Source organism: Haliotis asinina, chromosome 6 (genome assembly GCF_037392515.1).
Source record: "Haliotis asinina isolate JCU_RB_2024 chromosome 6, JCU_Hal_asi_v2, whole genome shotgun sequence".
Classification (NCBI taxonomy): Eukaryota; Metazoa; Mollusca; class Gastropoda; order Lepetellida; family Haliotidae; genus Haliotis; species Haliotis asinina.
In genome coordinates this window covers 223401-242802 of record NC_090285.1, presented here as the reverse complement: position 1 = coordinate 242802, position 19402 = coordinate 223401, and the positions used below count along the sequence as shown (strand labels likewise).

The following is a 19402-nucleotide window of genomic DNA, read 5'->3' as shown; positions in this document are numbered from 1 at the left end:
CATTGTTAAGTCTAGACCTGTTTGGGTATTCTACTTTCTGGTATGTGTGTCATTGTTAAGTCTAGACCTGTTTGGGTATTCTACTTTCTGGTATGTGTGTCATTGTTAAGTCTAGACCTGTTTGGGTGTTCTACTTCCTGGTATGTGTGTCATTGTTGAGTCTAGATCTGCTTGGGTATTCTACTTCCTTGAATGTGTGTTATTGTTAAATCTACATCTGTTTGGGTATTTTACTTTCTGGTATGTGTGTCATTGTTAAGTCTAGACCTGTTTGGGTATTTTACTTCCTGGTATGTGTGTCATTGTTAAGTCTAGATCTGTTTGGGTATTGTACTTTCTGGAATGTGTGTCATTGTTAAGTCTAGACCCGTTTGGGTATTCTACTTCCTGGTATGTGTGTCATTGTTAAGTCTAGACCTGTTTGGGTATTCTACTTTCTTGTATGTGTGTCATTGTTTAGTCTAGACCTGTTTGGGTATTCTACTTTCTGGTATGTGTGTCATTGTTAAATCTAGATCTGCATGGGTATTCTACTTCCTGGTATGTGTGTAATTGTTAAGTCTAGACCTGTTTGGGTATTCTACTTCCTGGTATGTGTGTCACTGTTAAATCTAGACCCGTTTGGGTATTCTACTTCCTGGTATGTGTGTCATTGTTAAATCTAGACCCGTTTGGGTATTCTACTTCCTGGTATGTGTGTCATTGTTAAGTCTAGACCTGTTTGGGTATTCTACTTCCTGGTATGTGTGTTATTGTTAAGTCTAGACCCGTTTGGGTATTCTACTTTCTGCTATGTGTGTCATTGTTAAGTCTAGATCTGCATGGGTGTTGGAAATATTACCCTTTTATTTCAATTACAGGAGAGACCTGAGTTAATAATTTATCATTCTGTCTTTTTCTTTTTATCTTTTTCTAAGTATCTCTTTCATTGTCTTTTCCTCCCTCTGTTATGATTGAAGGATTACTGAAAGCCAGTATATTGTGTGATTTTTCTCTCCCTAACAAATATTTTAGGGGCTCTTTTTTGGGAGTCATGATATATAATGATTGCATGAGAGCTTCTTCCTGTTTCATTAGTTCACTGTAAGGAGTTTTAGGTTTTCTCCCAACAGCTGTATGAGTGCGCGGAGTTATTAGTAACCACATGGTCTGCCATGTGCTCAGTGTTTTGCCTGGGCAGAGATACTTTTTTTTTGTCAGAGAGACAAAGGCTAGAGAGGACTACTCTTCAGGTTAGAATATTCATTTATGCATTCTGAAGTATTTATTTCTAATGTATGTCTGATAATTTATTGATATTATTCAGTTATTTTGGGGTAATTTGTAACTTTGTGCAACTTGCAAAACATTCATGTATGAGAGCAACACTTTCAGAGAATTTACTAAATGGGGGCGTTTTTCAATGTTCATGCATGAGAGAATGTATTTCTGCCATGAGTATTAATGTTGTATTCAAGAGTATGAATGTTGTGACTTTGGATTTAGGAAATATTTCAGTGATATCCCTGGCTACATTGTTCGTTTCTTTGTTTTCAGAACAAGTGTATGATATCATTCAGTCAATGAATCATCGTTATGAAACCTCCATCTTGCCTTTGTGTGTTTTCTCAACAAATATCTAACAATGGGTATTCCTCCTTCCTGGAATGTGTGTTATTGTTAAATCTAGATCTGCATGGGTATTCCTGCTTTCTGGTATGTGTGTCATTGTTAAGTCTAGACCTGTTTGGGTATTCTACTTTCTGGTATGTGTGTCATTGTTAAGTCTAGACCTGTTTGGGTATTCTACTTGCTGGTATGTGTGTCATTGTTAAGTCTAGACCTGTTTGGGTGTTCTACTTCCTGGTATATGTGTCATTGTTGAGTCTAGACCTGCTTGGGTATTCTACTTCCTTGAATGTGTGTTATTGTTAAATCTACATCTGTTTGGGTATTCTACTTTCTGGTATGTGTGTCATTGTTAAGTCTAGACCTGTCTGGGTATTCTACTTTCTTGTATGTGTGTCATTGTTAAGTCTAGGCCTGTTTGGGTATTCTACTTTCTGGTATGTGTGTCATTGTTAAATCTAGATCTGCATGGGTATTCTACTTCATGGTATGTGTGTAATTGTTAAGTCTAGACCTGTTTGGGTATTCTACTTCCTGGTATGTGTGTCACTGTTAAATCTAGACCCGTTTGGGTATTCTACTTCCTGGTATGTGTGTCATTGTTAAATCTAGACCCGTTTGGGTATTCTACTTCCTGGTATGTGTGTCATTGTTAAGTCTAGACCTGTTTGGGTATTCTACTTTCTGGTATGTGTGTCACTGTTAAGTCTAGACCCGTTTGGGTATTCTACTTCCTGGTATGTGTGTCATTGTTAAATCTAGACCCGTTTGGGTATTCTACTTTCTGGTATGTGTGTCATTGTTAAGTCTAGACCTGTTTGGGTATTCTACTTCCAGGTATGTGTGTCATTGTTAAATCTAGATTTGCATGGGTAATCTACCTCCTGGTATGTGTGTCATTGTTAAATCTACACCTGTTTGGGTATTCTACTTTCTGGTATGTGTGTCATTGTTAAGTCTTGACCTGTTTGGGTATTCTACTTGCTGGTATGTGTGTCATTGTTAAGTCTAGACCTGTTTGGGTGTTCTACTTCCTGGTATATGTGTCATTGTTGAGTCTAGACCTGCTTGGGTATTCTACTTCCTTGAATGTGTGTTATTGTTAAATCTACATCTGTTTGGGTATTTTACTTTCTGGTATGTGTGTCATTGTTAAGTCTAGACCTGTCTGGGTATTCTACTTTCTTGTATGTGTGTCATTGTTAAGTCTAGACCTGTTTGGGTATTCTACTTTCTGGTATGTGTGTCATTGTTAAATCTAGATCTGCATGGGTATTCTACTTCCTGGTATGTGTGTAATTGTTAAGTCTAGACCTGTTTGGGTATTCTACTTCCTGGTATGTGTGTCACTGTTAAATCTAGACCCGTTTGGGTATTCTACTTCCTGGTATGTGTGTCATTGTTAAATCTAGACCCGTTTGGGTATTCTACTTCCTGGTATGTGTGTCATTGTTAAGTCTAGACCTGTTTGGGTATTCTACTTTCTGGTATGTGTGTCACTGTTAAGTCTAGATCCGTTTGGGTATTCTACTTCCTGGTATGTGTGTCATTGTTAAATCTAGACCCGTTTGGGTATTCTACTTTCTGGTATGTGTGTAATTGTTAAGTCTAGACCTGTTTGGGTATACTATTTCCAGGTATGTGTGTCATTGTTAAATCTAGATTTGCATGGGTAATCTACTTCCTGGTATGTGTGTCATTGTTAAATCTACACCTGTTTGGGTATTCTACTTTCTGGTATGTGTGTCATTGTTAAGTCTAGACCTGTTTGGGTATTCTACTTCCTGGTATGTGTGTCATTGTTAAATCTAGACCCGTTTGGGTATTCTACTTTCTGGTATGTGTGTCATTGTTAAGTCTAGACCTGTTTGGGTATTATACTTCCTGGAATGTGTGTCATTGTTAAAACTAGACCCGTTTGGGTATTCTACTTTCTGGTATGTGTGTCATTGTTAAATCTAGACCTGTTTGGGTATTCTACTTTCTGGTATGTGTGTCATAGTTAAATCTAGACCCGTTTGGGCATTCTACTTTCTGGTATGTGGGTCATTGTTAAGTGTAGACCTGTTTGGGTTTTCTACTTCCTGGTATGTGTGTGATTGTTAAATCTAGATCCGTTTGGGTATTCTACTTTTTGGTATGTGTGTCATTGTTAAATCTAGAGCTGTTTGGGTATTCTGCTTTCTGGTATGTGTGTCATTGTTAAATCTAGACCTGTTTGGGTATTCTACTTTCTGGTATGTGTGTCATTGTTAAGTCTAGACCTGTTTGGTTATTCTACTTTCTGGTATGTGTGTCATTGTTAAGTCTAGACCTGTTTGGGTATTCTACTTCCTGGTATGTGTGTCATTGTTAAGTCTAGACCTGTTTGGTATTTGGGTATTTTGGTTTTTGGGTATTCTACTTTCTGGTATGTGTGTCATTGTTAAGTTTGGACCCGTTTGGGTATTCTACTTTCTGGTATGTGTGTCATTGTTAAGTCTAGACCTGTTTGGGTATTCTACTTTCTGGTATGTGTGTCATTGTCAAGTCTAGACCTGTTTGGGTATTTTACTTTCTGGTATGTGTGTCATTGTTAAATCTAGACCCGTTTGGGTATTCTACTTTCTGGTATGTGTGTCATTGTTAAGTCTAGACCCGTTTGGGTAGTCTACTTTCTGGTCTGTGTGTCATTGTTGAGTCTAGACCTGTTTTGGTATTCTACTACCTGGAATGTGTGTTATTGTTAAATCTAGATCTGCATGGGTATTCTACTTCCTGGAATGTGTGTCATTGTTAAGTCTAGATCTGCATGGGTATTCTACTTTCTGGTTTGTGTGTCATTGTTAAGTCTAGACCTGTTTGGGTATTCTACTTTCTGGTATGTGTGTCATTGTTAAATCTAGAGCCGTTTGGGTATTCTACTTCCTGGAATGTGTGTCATTGTTAAATCTAGAGCCGTTTGGGTATTCTACTTTCTGGTATGTGTGTCATTGTTAAATCTAGACCCGTTTGGGTATTCTACTTTCTGGTATGTGTGTCATTGTTAAATCTAGACCTGCTTGGGTATTCTACTTTCTGGTATGTGTGTCATTGTTAAGTCTAGACCTGTTTGGTTATTCTACTTTCTGGTATGTGTGTCATTGTTAAGTCTAGACCTGTTTGGGTATTCTACTTCCTGGTATGTGTGTCATTGTTAAGTCTAGACCTGTTTGGTATTTGGGTATTTTGGTTTTTGGGTATTCTACTTTCTGGTATGTGTGTCATTGTTAAGTCTAGACCCGTTTGGGTATTCTACTTTCTGGTATGTGTGTCATTGTTAAGTCTAGACCTGTTTGGGTATTCTACTTTCTGGTATGTGTGTCATTGTCAAGTCTAGACCTGTTTGGGTATTTTACTTTCTGGTATGTGTGTCATTGTTAAATCTAGACCCGTTTGGGTATTCTACTTTCTGGTATGTGTGTCATTGTTAAGTCTAGACCCGTTTGGGTATTCTACTTTCTGGTCTGTGTGTTATTGTTAAGTCTAGACCTGTTTTGGTATTCTACTACCTGGAATGTGTGTTATTGTTAAATCTAGATCTGCATGGGTATTCTACTTCCTGGAATGTGTGTCATTGTTAAATCTAGATCTGCATGGGTATTCTACTTTCTGGTTTGTGTGTCATTGTTAAGTCTAGACCTGTTTGGGTATTCTACTTTCTGGTATGTGTGTCATTGTTAAGTCTAGACCCGTTTGGGTATTCTACTTTCTGGTATGTGTGTCATTGTTAAGTCTAGACCCGTTTGGGTATTCTAGTTTTTGGTATGTGTGTTATTGTTAAGTCTAGACCTGTTTGGGTATTCTACTTCCTGGAATGTGTGTTATTGTTAAATCTAGATCTGCATGGGTATTCTACTTTCTGGTATGTTTGTCATTGTTAAGTCTAGATCTGCATGGGTATTCTACTTCCTGGTATGTGTGTCATTGTTAAGTCTAGACCCGTTTGGGTATTCTACTTTCTGGTATGTGTGTGATTGTTAAATTTAGATCTGCATGGGTATTCTACTTTCTGGAATGTGTGTTATTGTTAAGTCAATATTGTTCTGAATGCAGACTTGCCAAATTTGTTTCGCCAGAAGGTTGCAAGTTTCAGACTTAATACCACCCATTTCCCTCACGTATACAACAGCAGTATTGTTTTCACACTGAACATGCTCTTGTTTTTTAACTAAGTTCTTGTGAAATAATTGACGACCAGTCAATATTGCCTTCATTTCTAGAACATTAATGTGTGCTGGTTTCTCAGTTTCTTTCCATCTACCATTTGCTTTCATTTCTTCTAGACATGCACCTAAGCTGTCCATACTGGCATCTGTTTTCATACAACAGTCAGGATTAAAGGTTTTCAACGTTTTGCTCAGAGCCTAGTACATGTTCTAGCCACCAATTCATTTCACTTTTTGATTCATTACTCAAGATCTATTTTGATTCGTAGTTCCATTTGCTGAATATTAAGGCTACAATTTTATCCTTTTCAATGGGCCTATTAATGGCTTTTTCCGAACTTTACTGCTGGTAGAGAAGCTATCAGTTTACCAATAAACATAGCAACCTTCCTAATCTTATGGTTTTTGTTTTTCAACATGAATCGAGCAAATCCTTGAATATTATTTGCCTTATCATTGTCCACTGAGATGGCCATTTTAACAGAATCAAATAAAAAATCAAGGAATATTATTCTCTGTGTTGATTCTAGTTGTGATTTTTCCTTGTTGACAGTAAGGTCTACATCTGTAAACTTGTCTGCTGTTTTGACAGCGGCATTTCTACATTCTGCTACAAAACTGTCGTCTATAGAGACGAGACAATTAACTCATTCTTTCCTGAGTGTTGCATAAACAACTTTGCATATATTTTGTAAATATTCTAGGAGCTGAGGACGAGCCATTGGACAAACAAGTAAACTGATATAGCTTTCCTTTCCATCTGAAACGGTGGTATTTCCTATATTCTTCATCAACACTAATAGCGTAAAACGCATGTACGCATTTTAAATTCAGTATCATTCTATATTTTCCTTTTCTCTCAAAAACATTTGAAACATATTGATCTGAGTTTTCATTTGCAATTTCTATACTGCCTTTGCTATAATTTGAAGCAGTTTTTAAGAGAACATGTTTTGCTCTTTCCCGGTGAATTTTATCTGATTTGGCTCTTCAGTTTGATAAAGAGACTCCTATCCCTTAAATTCAAGTTTTACACCTTAAATATGATCTAAAATAACCTTGTCGCTAGTGATTTCTCTCCACTTATCTACAAGTTCTGCTAGTTTACCTGCTTGCCGATGGCGTACCTGTGTTTCTTAAGAATTCATGTTCTCACCTACCATGCTGTCTGCCGTTGTTGCACCCTCAGGCTGCTCGGAGTCGGACACTACTTTCTGCCGCCCCTCCACCTTTTCTTTGGGACAGTCTTGTTGTACTGAATGTCTTTGCCTAAAAACGGTCTGTATCTAGGCATGCCTGGATGTCCCAAAGCATAGTTTGTATTTTGACCTGAGTATGCATACCCTCGTCGACAAACCCGCTATTAGGGTGATAGCGACCTCTGCGCCTCGAGTAGACAATGTACGATGTCCGATTCTGTTGGTTGAACCCAAATCTCTTAGTTGTTTGACCACATCCTCGCCAAAGAGGTGCTCATGCGTTTTAACAGACATGGGAGAGCTGGGCGTATTCAAGCCTCAAGAAATCCCAGGAAATTGAGAGAGTCACCCAGCTGAAGTAGTAAAGTGTCGAACAACAGTTTGGGTAAATCCTTCTTGTTTTGAAATCAAGTTCTAGCACTTTTGAGTTTGCTATTAAAGTTTTTATAACTCCTGATTGAATCTTTTGCATCTTTGTGTCCACTGTTTTGGCTGGGCCAGACACATTGTCCAACACAACTTTGTTCAGCTTTGGTACATTCAATACTGAGCAATTTGAAGGTTTTTGTATTCCTTCATTCGTTTATACATAATAGTATCTTCATATGACTTGTACTGAAACAGTGGTGAAACAGAGGGGTCCCCTTATCTTGTGCAAGTCCAAGTGATTTTGTCAAGTCAAAAAATCATCTTCAACCTCAACTTCGGCCTCACTGTCCCGTCAATCTATTTGTTCTTAACTTGAAATAGAGGGTTCATCATGAGCAGGCTTATCGGGCTGAAATTCGCTCCCTGACCGGTGCTGATAGTCAAGGTGGCCGTTATCATTGTGAGACTCGTAGTCGTATTCATAATCCACCGGACCCATGTTTTCTATCTGCATTGTCCCCTCAAACTGAGAGAATTTGTCGCTCGTTTTATTCATGGCATTCATCTCCGTTAAAATATCTTTCATGTACGATGCAAGCTCGTGATGTTCAGAATTACTGTCTGAAGGTCCTCTGTCTTCAGAATATTTCGTATCTTTGCTTGTCTTAGCTTTCGTTTTCCCAGACGTGTCTGAGGTCTGATTAACGTCTTTGCTAGATTTAGCTTTAGTTTTGTTTTCACTGGTATCGCCCGCAGGTGATATTTGATGGGTTTGTTGGGAGTCGCCAATGTTACCAGTCTACACATTTCACTGCTACCTCGCATAAGGCGTTATTTGTATTGATCTCGATTACGCGCACTTGCCATCTCATGGGATCCCGTTAGCACGGGATTGGTTGGTAGAATTCTAGATTATATGATGACTATGGGGTGTGGGGTAGCTGTCAAATGTTCATATCGTGTGTGCAGACCGTTGTTTCATATGTGAGGTAGGTGTCACATGTTCAAATCTTATGTGTGGAGACTGTTGTTTCATATGTGAGGTAGGTGTCACATGTTCATATCTTGTGAGTAGAGACTGCTGTTTCATATGTGAGGTAGGTGTCACATGATCATATCCCGTGTGTGCAGACTGTTGTTTCATATGTGATGTAGGTGTCACATGTTCATATCTCGTGTGTGGAGACTGTTGTTTCATATGTGAGGCGGTAGGTGTCACATGTTCAAATCGTGTGTGTGGAGACTGTTGTTTCACGTGTGAGGTAGGTGTCACATGTTCAAATCGTGTGTGTGGAGACTGTTGTTTCATGTGTGAGGTAGGTGTCACATGTTCATATCTTGTGAGTAGAGATCGCTGTTTCATATGTGAGGTAGGTGTCACATGATCATATCCCGTGTGTGCAGACTGTTGTTTCATATGTGAGGAGGTAGGTGTCACATGTTCAGATCTTGTGTGTGGAGACTGTTGTTTCATGTGTGAGGTAGGTGTCACATGTTCATATCTTGTGAGTAGAGATTGCTGTTTCATATGTGATGTAGGTGTCACATGTTCATATCCCGTGTGTGTAGACTGTTGTTTCATATGTGAGGAGGTAGGTGTCACATGTTCAAATCGTGTGTGTGGAGACTGTTGTTTCATGTGTGAGGTAGGTGTCACATGTTCATATCTTGTGAGTAGAGATTGCTGTTTCATATGTGATGTAGGTGCCACATGTTCTTATCTTGTGAGTAGAGACTGCTGTTTCATACGTGAGGTAGGTGTCACATGATCATATCCCGCGTGTGCAGACTGTTGTTTCATATGTGAGATATGTGAGATAGGTGTCACATGTTCAGATCTTGTGTGTGGAGACTGTTGTTTCATATGTGAGGAGGTAGGTGTCACATGTTCAAATCGTGTGTGTGCAGACAGTTTTTGAGATAAAATAATCCATTTGCCAAAACAGAAATTGACAACTAATTCAACCGCACAGTGCATCGCATCTATTATTGATGCTAGCAAAATTCGACAGGATGACCTTCTTTTAGAAATTCAAAGAAACAGAATACATTTTGAGCAAAATGGATTATTTTATATCAAAAACTGTGTATCAACTTACACATGAAAGACCCATCCTAAACGACTCACAAAATCATCATCAGAGATATGCCTTTTAGAATCATCCCAAAAGAGAAGCCGTCGTTCAGATTCAGCTGCTGACTTCAACTTTCTCTGTAGGAGCCCACGTGAAACTGAGAAACACTGTAGAAATCCTAGGAAGAAATCTATTCTTTGCAGAACTGCAGATGATGGCCAAAGATCTTTCAAGAATTCTTGGCACATGTGACATACGTCAGGATAAGTGGGGAGATGAAGTACACCTGAGAGTAGAAATAGCCATAAGCGACCTTCATGCTGCAGAAGCCAGCTATCGTGACAAATGCTGATCTGAAACAAACCAGAAACTCCACACATGTATACAACCAGGACGTAGAGAGTGATGGGGTCAAACTTTTAAAAAGACAATTTACTGAAGAAATATCAAGGTGTTTTGACAATGAACTGATTATTCTAAGAGGAAAACAAATAGCCAGTATTCTTGTGTTCCAGGAAGCTGCAACAGACACCCTTAAGGTATTCCTTGATGAAAATGAAGATGATGATTTCACTTCTTCCATGAAGGAAATATCCAAATAGATTCGACAAGAAACTAAAGAAATACCGCTTTCCAAAGAGTAATACCAAAATAAAATAAGAATACACTGCCAGATTGCAGGAGAATGTTGTAGTCCAACACTTCAAGAACTCTTTAGGTATATTCTCCAAGGTGAAGAATATGCGCTACCAGTCCTGATGCTTTGTAACATGATTACTGGTCTGCTGAAAAAGCAGCCAACACCTCTGCAGACAAGTCTTGGAGTATTCATCAAAGGAAAAGATCAGATTCAAGAATTAAACAAGTTTGGTATTGTGTGCGCCTTTGATAAAGTTCTCCGATTCAAACAGTCAGCAGCACTTACATCAAATTACGTCACATCTAGAGGATTATGGTCAGATTCACCAAGAGAAACTCCCCTTGTACAAGTCATAGTCGACAACTTTGATGCAAATGTAGCGGCCACAAAATTTCCGAGTCTCATGCTAGGATTCGAACGACGAACTTTCTGATCCGATGTCGGACGCCTTGTCCACATGACCAAAGAGGTTAACCCCGTCAACAAGCTGACAAGGTAAGGATGTCATCTTTGGGATGACTCCACGCCCTGCTACACCAACATTTCCAGTCAGAATGGACTCCAATCAACACATTCTCTTGCAATGCTTATAACTCAGACACTTGACGATAACAAGAACACTGGTGACAAAGGTACATTTCGTCGGATAAAGAAAGAGGAAATGACACAGCAATCGGATGATGAAACAACTGTAGAACGATACACAGGTCACTAAAAGCCAAACATGCCGAGGGACTGTCATGAACACGGTGAAATCGCTGAAAATGTTAGCCATGCGAGTATTCTCTGCATCACGATCAACTCTTAGGGATATTCTTGACTGAAGGTGTTCAAAATGACTCCTGTCCGCAATTGCATGGCTAGAATAGCGCACTGAATAGAAGGGTAGGTCACGCAATCAGATCAAAAACAACTTGAGTCTACACTCCTTTGATAGACATGAAACCAGCTGATACCGACACCATGTGAAGGAAGCTGACATACTGACAAAACATTTTGCACAAGATGTTGTTTTCACATGTGATCAACAACTCTACAATTCACATAACATGGGCATACCCAGAACGATTCAGCTATTTCTTTCTGTGCCTTGGAGGAATTCATTTCCTTATGAACTTTATTGGATGTGTTGGCGCACTGATGGCTGGAAGTGGGCTGACAGACATTTTGGAGAGCTCTTTTGGAGGTGTAGCATACATTTACGAGCCTTAAGAATTCTAGTTGAAGAACTATTACGGATCGTAATAACAGAGGTATCCAAACCAGCTGACTTGTTTAACATCTTGGAACACAGAGCAAAACAAGCCAGAACAAAGCGACTGTGGTTGGATATGCTGATCAAACCAGTTTTACTGATGCTACAGTTTGTCAGAGCTGAAAAAGAAGCAGATTGGCCACTCCATTTGCTTGCAGTTAAGATGATGATGCCCTATTTCTTTGCAGCTGGACATCAGAACTATGCACGCTATGGCCTGTATATATCTTAGAACAGAGGATCTCAATCCAGAACTGCTTGAGAAATTTCTAAAAGGGGAACATGTCACACGTCATACACCTGGGACATGGATACGGACAGACGTGATGATTGAGCTAGACGACTTTCATGAAATATGGAAAGTGTCCAAATGGCATCATTGGCATCACCTTAAAGCCAAATACTTTGAAGACTTGGGTCTTGAGTCTTCATACTTGCATTTTTTTCGTCATATGACATCTTTGATATGACAAACAAGGATAAAACAATTGGTCAAGGGTGATAAGGTCGTGGCCAGATGGATTTCATAGACCTTTGTCAAAGAAAACTAAAACTATGGCCGTCTTGAAGAATCATGTTCAGGTTGGATCTTCAAATTTGCATGATACAAATCTTATCTACTCCAGAATCATTGTACTTCAAGCCGCAGGGACAGAAATCAACATTGCCCTAGTCTTAATGTTTGAGTTGGCGCCAGTACCTACTTCTATGTTTACTGATGAAGGTGCCACGAGAACAGCCACAAACAAATCTACATCGAAGTACAATTTGCAGGTTGAACTATCAGAAAGTCTTCCCTTGGACCAGAAAAGCATTATCATTGATGCGTCTGAAATGTGGCGGTGGTTTACTGGTCAAAAGATGGAAAAGTAAAAGATTTCATTGACAACGTTGTTCTTTACATAATGAAGAAAATGAAAGAAGCTGATGTGTACCTTGTATGTGAGAGGTACTTTGAATGCAGCATCAAAGGTATCACTAGATCATCACAGGACAAAGAAAGATTTATCTACCCATGCCCCGCCCATCATAGACAATTCTACTCACAGTTACTTCAAACAAAGTTCAGCTGATAGATCTTGTAGTAGACTGTCTCCATGAGATGAGAGAATCACTGAAAGTCTGCACACACAAGCTAGTTTTAACGGGAAGGTCCCCGGTACCAGTGGAGGTCAACAATGGCTTATTGATTCATCGGCATGATCTCAGGACAACCCATGAAGAGGCTGATGTTATCATCATACAGCAGGTGGTATCTGTTGCAGAGTCACTTCCCAATTCATCTATTTCAGTGATGTGTGATGACACTGATGTGTTCGTGCTGCGGTTACATTTCTACCTGTGTCAACAATTAACATGTCATCTGTGCATGGAGTAAACATCATTAGTGAACAAGAAGTGCATTGACATTAAAGCATATGCTTTGAACAAAAACGTTACTTCTTTTGCATCACTTCACTATTTTCCATAACAAGTAAATGTCCATATATGTCTGCTTATATCTTTCCATCAACTTGTAATGCACTTGTGTCTACATATATTCTTAATTTGTTTTTATGCATATTGTATGTAAATATGTGCTTGTAACCTGTAAATGTGACGTAAACACGTTGATTGGTCGGTACTGGTGTTTTTCTTTCGCGTAGTTTTCCTTTTATAATTTAAAACTCCATTTTTTAACATGAACCACAGTCAGAGGAACTTACTCCAATTTCTTTTGGGGTAGATATAATGTTATTGAAACAAGACACGTCGATACAAACATTGTGGGACACGAAATATTTGGTGTTATTTGGAGTTTGCAGTCACATACAGCCTGTGCATTTATGACATGGTGTCCTTTGCGGCACACGTAGGCGGATTCCTCGTCGCCAGTTGGAGCATGGATAAGGATGAGGGTGCCGTCGATACATCCAAAACCTCGCGGGAAAGCAGCCAGTTAATTGAGACCTTCCTTCTCTGCGCGCTGGGCACTCACAGCAAGCGGAGAGTGGATATTGTCCAACGAATTAGAAATGGCCTCTGTCGTAGTGTGCAGGATACGTGAAACGCCAGGAGTACATCACAGAGTTGCAAGCACTTGTGTTTCTGGTGAAATCGGCACGGAACGCATAGTGTCTGTTTGAAGGTATGGACGAGTGAGATCAATCATCTCGAAACAAGATGCCCTATCCACTTTGTAGTTCATACAGAGATCGCCGTCACATGGTCTCCAAGAGACACCCAGCTGTTTTAGAATATTTTTCTTGCTGAGTTTCTCCTTTAACAAACGGTAATACGCCATTCTGTTCTTGAGTTACGAGAATAATGCTCATTCACGAGACCAAATGCATTATTTTTGTCGTAAATTTAAGGTATCGTAAGCATCGAGAGTTTCGTGAAACGCCCATAAAATCGTAATATTGTGCTAGGAGAAAAGTTACGAGATCTTAGGCTTGCGAGACCTTTGTGAAACGGGACCCGCATTCATTATATGTTCTATAAATTGCTTATTTATTGGGCCTTTACATTGACTAACTACAGTATTAACGCTAAAATGATCGTGACAGGCGTACCTGAACATTGATTTACAACATTCCTAGCGCTAAGTTGATTTTGACATAAGTACCTGAACACTGACTGACAACATTCGTAGTGCTTAGGTCATTGTAACATGAGTACATGGCTTACAAAAGACCTAGCGCTAACTTGATTGTGACACGCATAGCTGAAGATTGATGTAAAACATTATTAGCGATAATGTTATCGTGACACTAATACCTGAACATTAATTTAAAACATTCTTAGCGCTAATGTGATTGTGACACGTGTACCTGTACACTGACTTACAACAGACCTAACGCTAATGAGATCGTGACTCTAGTGCCTGAACACTGACTTACAACAGACCTAACGCTAATGAGATCGCGATTCTAGTGCCTGAACACTGACTTACAACAGACCTAACGCTAATGAGATCGTGACTCTAGTGCCTGAACATTGACTTACAACAGACCTAACGCTAATGAGATCGTGACTCTAGAGCCTGAACGCTTATTTACAACAGATCTAGCGCTAACGTGATTGTGACATGCGTCACTGAACATTGATTTCCTACATTCTTAGCGAAGGTAAAGGAACAAGTTTTACGGATGATCAACTTCTTCATTTTCACAATGGCGACGTTTCGGTATGGATTCTTATACCGTTTTCAAGCATATGGGGGGACAAGGTGTAACAGTTTATATACAGGCAGATACATGAGCTATAGCTGAGGAGATTAACAATAACAACAATATAAGTGAGGAGATGAGACAACAAAAACATCACAGGATATAACTAGAGTTATCGGAGTTCAAACGATTCGAAATCGGAGTTCAAACGATTCACTAAATTTCCTTCAACGCTTGGGAGAAAAGTGGTTTCAAGAGCTGTGCTGCGCTCATAACACACGCGCAGTGAATTGGTTCGCGGAGCTTGAAACAGTATGCATACCGGAATATGAGGTCGTGAGCTGTAGTCTAATCATGGTTGTGTACACAAACAAGTAATTAATCTGCTCGTTACATAAAAAAACCTTGTTGATTGTGGTAAGCAGCCTCTGTCACAGAGAAAACTCAGTGTCTGGTTATTGACACCTATGTGTCTGCCTGCCTGTCTGCTAAAGACAATAATGAAATACACAGCTTCATCCATTGACCACATGCAATTTGAACTTAACACCTATCAGGCTATACGCCATAAACAAAATAAATTGATCTATGACCCGTGCACCCGAGTCTTGTCTCTGGGCTTAGTTTTACAAGTACTGAAACTCTAAAATGGTGAGAGTGCTTACCGGGTTCCTCCCCCACCTAGGGTCCCTCAGGATGTTGATGACGGGGCTAAGGCAGCTGACACCCTTGTGGGTGCCGTACACGGCGTGCTCACTGAAGTTGTTGTACTTAGCTCTCACCTCAATGCTGGTCGCCTCAGCCACACGGTAAATCAGCTTTGGACTTAACAAATGCAAACAAAGATGCTTCAGGGCAATGTCAGAGAGGAACACGTTTCTTGGTACTTGGTCGTTTTGTAGTGACCACAAGCCAGTCGACTTCATTCAAGTCCCTACCATGAGTCGGTCTCAGCTACGACACATTTTTTCAGAGTCTAGCTCTATTCCCTGAATCACTACACATTCACTGACTGTCTTTATTATCTGACATTCTTCCAAGAAATAAATAAAATAAAACACATGAATATATAAAAGAAAACAACTAAACTAATAGTTCACTGTGATACAATTGGCAGCCAACGTTATAATTGTCTTAGAGATGTGGAAATTCAAGCATATCGACCAAAGGTTGGACCAGTCCTGACACAACTACATCGACAACGCTGTGTCCAATGGCGGTAAAGACAAACTGCTTCCGCGGTGAATCGCATTTCCTCCAGCCACCATGGCTTTGGAGACAACGTGTGTATCGACGTCGACACAAACGTTTTGCGCCGAGCAGCGTTAGACGGGTGGATGGATGTGGGTGAGAGTGCTATTGCTTCAATATATTTAATGCATGTGCGCCTGTCTTTTCTTGAGGTCTCTTTCTGTGGGCTACAGAGACACACCATGTATAGTATTCAGAAATTATTGAGAAAGTCTTTTCGGCAAACATCAAATACATCATCAGAAATAGTTTTACTTAAATGAATATGTTGAGCTATCTTACAGCCCAAATGTCTTTTAGTACTATATTCTTGCCCAGCAATACACGACTGAATGTCTAGGTACACTACCGATCAAAGTGTGTAGGAAATGGTGTGACAGCGTGTCCTAATATTACACCACTCTTTCTTCAAACCTTCAATATTACTTTCTGGTTTATTCTGTCCGTCATTAGCCACCACACATTCTCAATATAGCTAAGATCTGAGTTGTAGCTGGGTCTAATCCAGTTATCTTCATAGAGTGTTCAGAGAGTGTTCAGAGAGTGTTCATAGAGTGTTCGGGCCGTTGGAAGGAGGTGTTACGTTAAATTAAGTTAACAGAGATTTTTGTAGTTGTATTCTTGTATTGTGTCTAGTATTACCACAAATCTCTTTTCTCAAAGTTTTTATATTTTAAACATGATATATGCAACTTTTTGGAGAGGGTGTTGCTACGTTGGATAACTTGTGCCCAATCCATTTCGTTTTCGAATAAACTACATGTATGTTTAAAACAATAGAACGAAGGAGGTGACCATGAGATGTCAACAAATCACTGCCCTGCCTTGTGATCAATCCCAGTTCCTGACTGAAATTATACAAAGTTCTGTACACTGTGCAGACAGAGGAATGTCATGTCTACCAGCTAATGGTTTCGCATTGGTCACACACCTCTCAAAATCGTCCATCCAGATTTCTGTTCTCTTCTGCTGTCAAATCTACCACATATGTCAACAAGGGAAGCCGTCTGCTGCACCAACGGAAATAAGTATTTACCTAATAACGAGTCGATTTCCGTACTGAATACTTTACAACATGAAGTAACACCTATCTTAAAATTCTGTTATCAGTATTAGGAAATAAAAGTTTCTCAATAATTTCTGGCAAAACTGCACACAGCGATGACAAACAACAGGCAGGTGGTCAGCCATTCCCAAGGATATTATCTTCCTAGCTGGCCTCACGACATACAGCTGACACATGTCTGAGAAGTGAACATATTGTGTTGCAATTGCTTCGCCTAATCGGATCGTGCAGATTAATATTATCCCGAATGGGATAACCCCCAGCTACGATCTAGCATTGTTTGTTACGTTGCGTGAGTGAGTGCCAGGCTGTATTGCCAGGTTAGAGTGTACAACTCACCGCTAACACAAACCGTGTGCTGGTGATGACGTCATTATCTGTTGAAGCATTGATTGACGGATTAATGTTTAGCACTTACTCAAAGGAAGCTGCCAGGCCAATGGGTTCAGGAAACGAGGTGGCATTACCAGCCTTAACATCCCCGCGCAGACACTCCGTGTCCCAGGAGTAGGGCCTGATCCCCAGCCTCGGGATCGGCGGAGTGGGGCCGTTGATGGGACTGACCCCTCCCCTAGTCATTTGCATCATGATTTCTTCGAGAGTAAGGCGACCCACCAGATCATCCACCCTGTCCTCCCACGACAGGGACGTGTTCCGGAACGGGAAGTCGGCGCATGTAAATGCTGAAAGACAAAACACGATCGTAAGTCTGGCAGTAGTCATTCTGAACATTCCAACCAACATTCTAACCAGTCTGCTGACGTCTCACTGAAGCCTTTGTTTGGAAACCAAGATAAGATAGCACGTTTTGCCAGACGTTCAACAGCGCACTGAGAACATATGGTAATCTGAAAAAATTCCAGTACTTAGATAGGGACAAATTGTTGTGCATTTGTATATACCTGCACTAAACTCTATTGTTCTACAACACCAGTGTCATGAACAAAACAGGCACGGCGCGACAAAACCTTGTTATGTACTGAGAAAGTTCAGGGTACGAGACAAGGCCTTGACATCCAGTGAGATGTACAGGTTACTAGACAAGGCCTTGTCATGCACTGAAATGTACAGGTTACTAGACAAGGCCTTGTCATGTAGTGAGATATACAGGTTACTGGGCAAGGTTTGGCATCCAAGGAGATGTGCATGTTACCAGACAAGACCTTGTCATATTGTGAGATTTCATGTTACTAGACAAGGCCTTGTCGTGTTGTGAGATGTACAGGTTACTAGTCAAGGCATTGCCATGCAGTGAGATTCACGGGTTACTAGACAAGCCCGTGTTACGAACGACCGCTTTAACCAACAGGTCCTTAAGATACGCTATAGGCCAAAAGAAACGTTACCCTACCTTCTGAATTCAGAAGAGCTGAATTGTCCTTTTTTCGTCCATGCCGAAATGTACCATTGACAGTGAGTTAGATTTCTAACAGAAAGGTTCAACTACATATCTGTTTTGAGACGACAAACGATTGAAAGTCAGCATTTTCAACTATTAACATAATCACTCCTCTGATTTCAGTCTCTTAAAACATTTACTGTTAATTTGCATACGTGAGAATAATTAATGAGTGTAATTGATATTACACAGAGAAATATCGATCGCCAAAAGATAGCAATATTCCAGTAGTATTTGCACCTATTTCACATGTAGAATGATTCCATTAGGTGTAAAGATATATACTCAAGAATGCATGGTACGATAACAACTACAAGAGCTATGCCACAGTACAGCTTACCAGAGAGAGATAGCAGATGCTGCCCATGGAGGACGACGTACAATGCTCTGGCCAAGGACAGCGGATGCCAGGATTATAAGACTTATTCAAAACTAGAGAATGACCGTGTGGGGTCACATCACAACGATAGCTGCGATAGGTACCTCCGTCATGCTGGGAGGAGGGCATCGGCTGGTTTGACTTTTAGTATATAACAGGGGATTAGACAAGAACTGGTGATGTACTGTAATATGAAGGGAATTAGACAAGAACTGGTGATGGATTGTAATATAAAGGGGATTAGACAAGAACTGGTGATGTACTGTAATATGAAGGGGATTAGACAAGAACTGGTGATGGATTGTAATGTAAAGGGGATTAGACAAGAACTGGTGATGGACTGTAATATGAAGGGAATTAGACAAGAACTGGTGATGGATTGTAATGTAAAGGGGATTAGACAAGAACTGGTGATGGACTGTAATATGAAGGGAATTAGACAAGAACTGGTGATGGACTGTAATATAAAGGGAATTAGACAAGAACTGGTGATGGACTGTAATATGAAGGGGATTAGACAGGAACTGGCGATGGATTGTAATGGAAAGGGGATTAGACAAGTACTGGTGATGGACTGTAATATAAAGGGGATTAGACAAGAACTGGTGATGGACTGTAATATGAAGGGGATTAGACAAGAACTGGTGATGGATTGTAATGGAAAGGGGATTAGACAAGAACTGGTGATGGACTGTAATACATAGGGGATTAGACAAGAACTGGTGATGGACTGTAATATGAAGGGGATTAGACAAGAAGTGGCGATGGACTGTAATGTAAAGGGGACTGGACAAGACATGGTGATTGACTGTAATACAGAGG

At 40.1% G+C, this 19402-nt stretch overlaps 1 protein-coding gene across 2 annotated transcripts in view; it reads right to left on the bottom strand.

Annotated features, from left to right (window-relative positions):
• LOC137286610 (uncharacterized) overlaps window positions 1-17590 on the bottom strand; it is a 159630-nt gene extending 142040 nt beyond the window's left edge. Inside the window, exons 1-2 of one of the 2 annotated variants that reach the window (XM_067818559.1) lie at window positions 17221-17590; window positions 15151-15310 (exon numbers count right to left, since the gene is read on the bottom strand). In XM_067818559.1, coding sequence (XP_067674660.1) covers window positions 15151-15310; window positions 17221-17546 — 486 coding nt within the window. In that variant the 5' untranslated portion in view covers window positions 17547-17590. The remainder of the gene's footprint in view (window positions 1-15150; window positions 15311-17220) is intronic. The other variant, XM_067818560.1, reaches the window with a different exon arrangement.
• Window positions 17591-19402: the final 1812 nt, after the last annotated feature.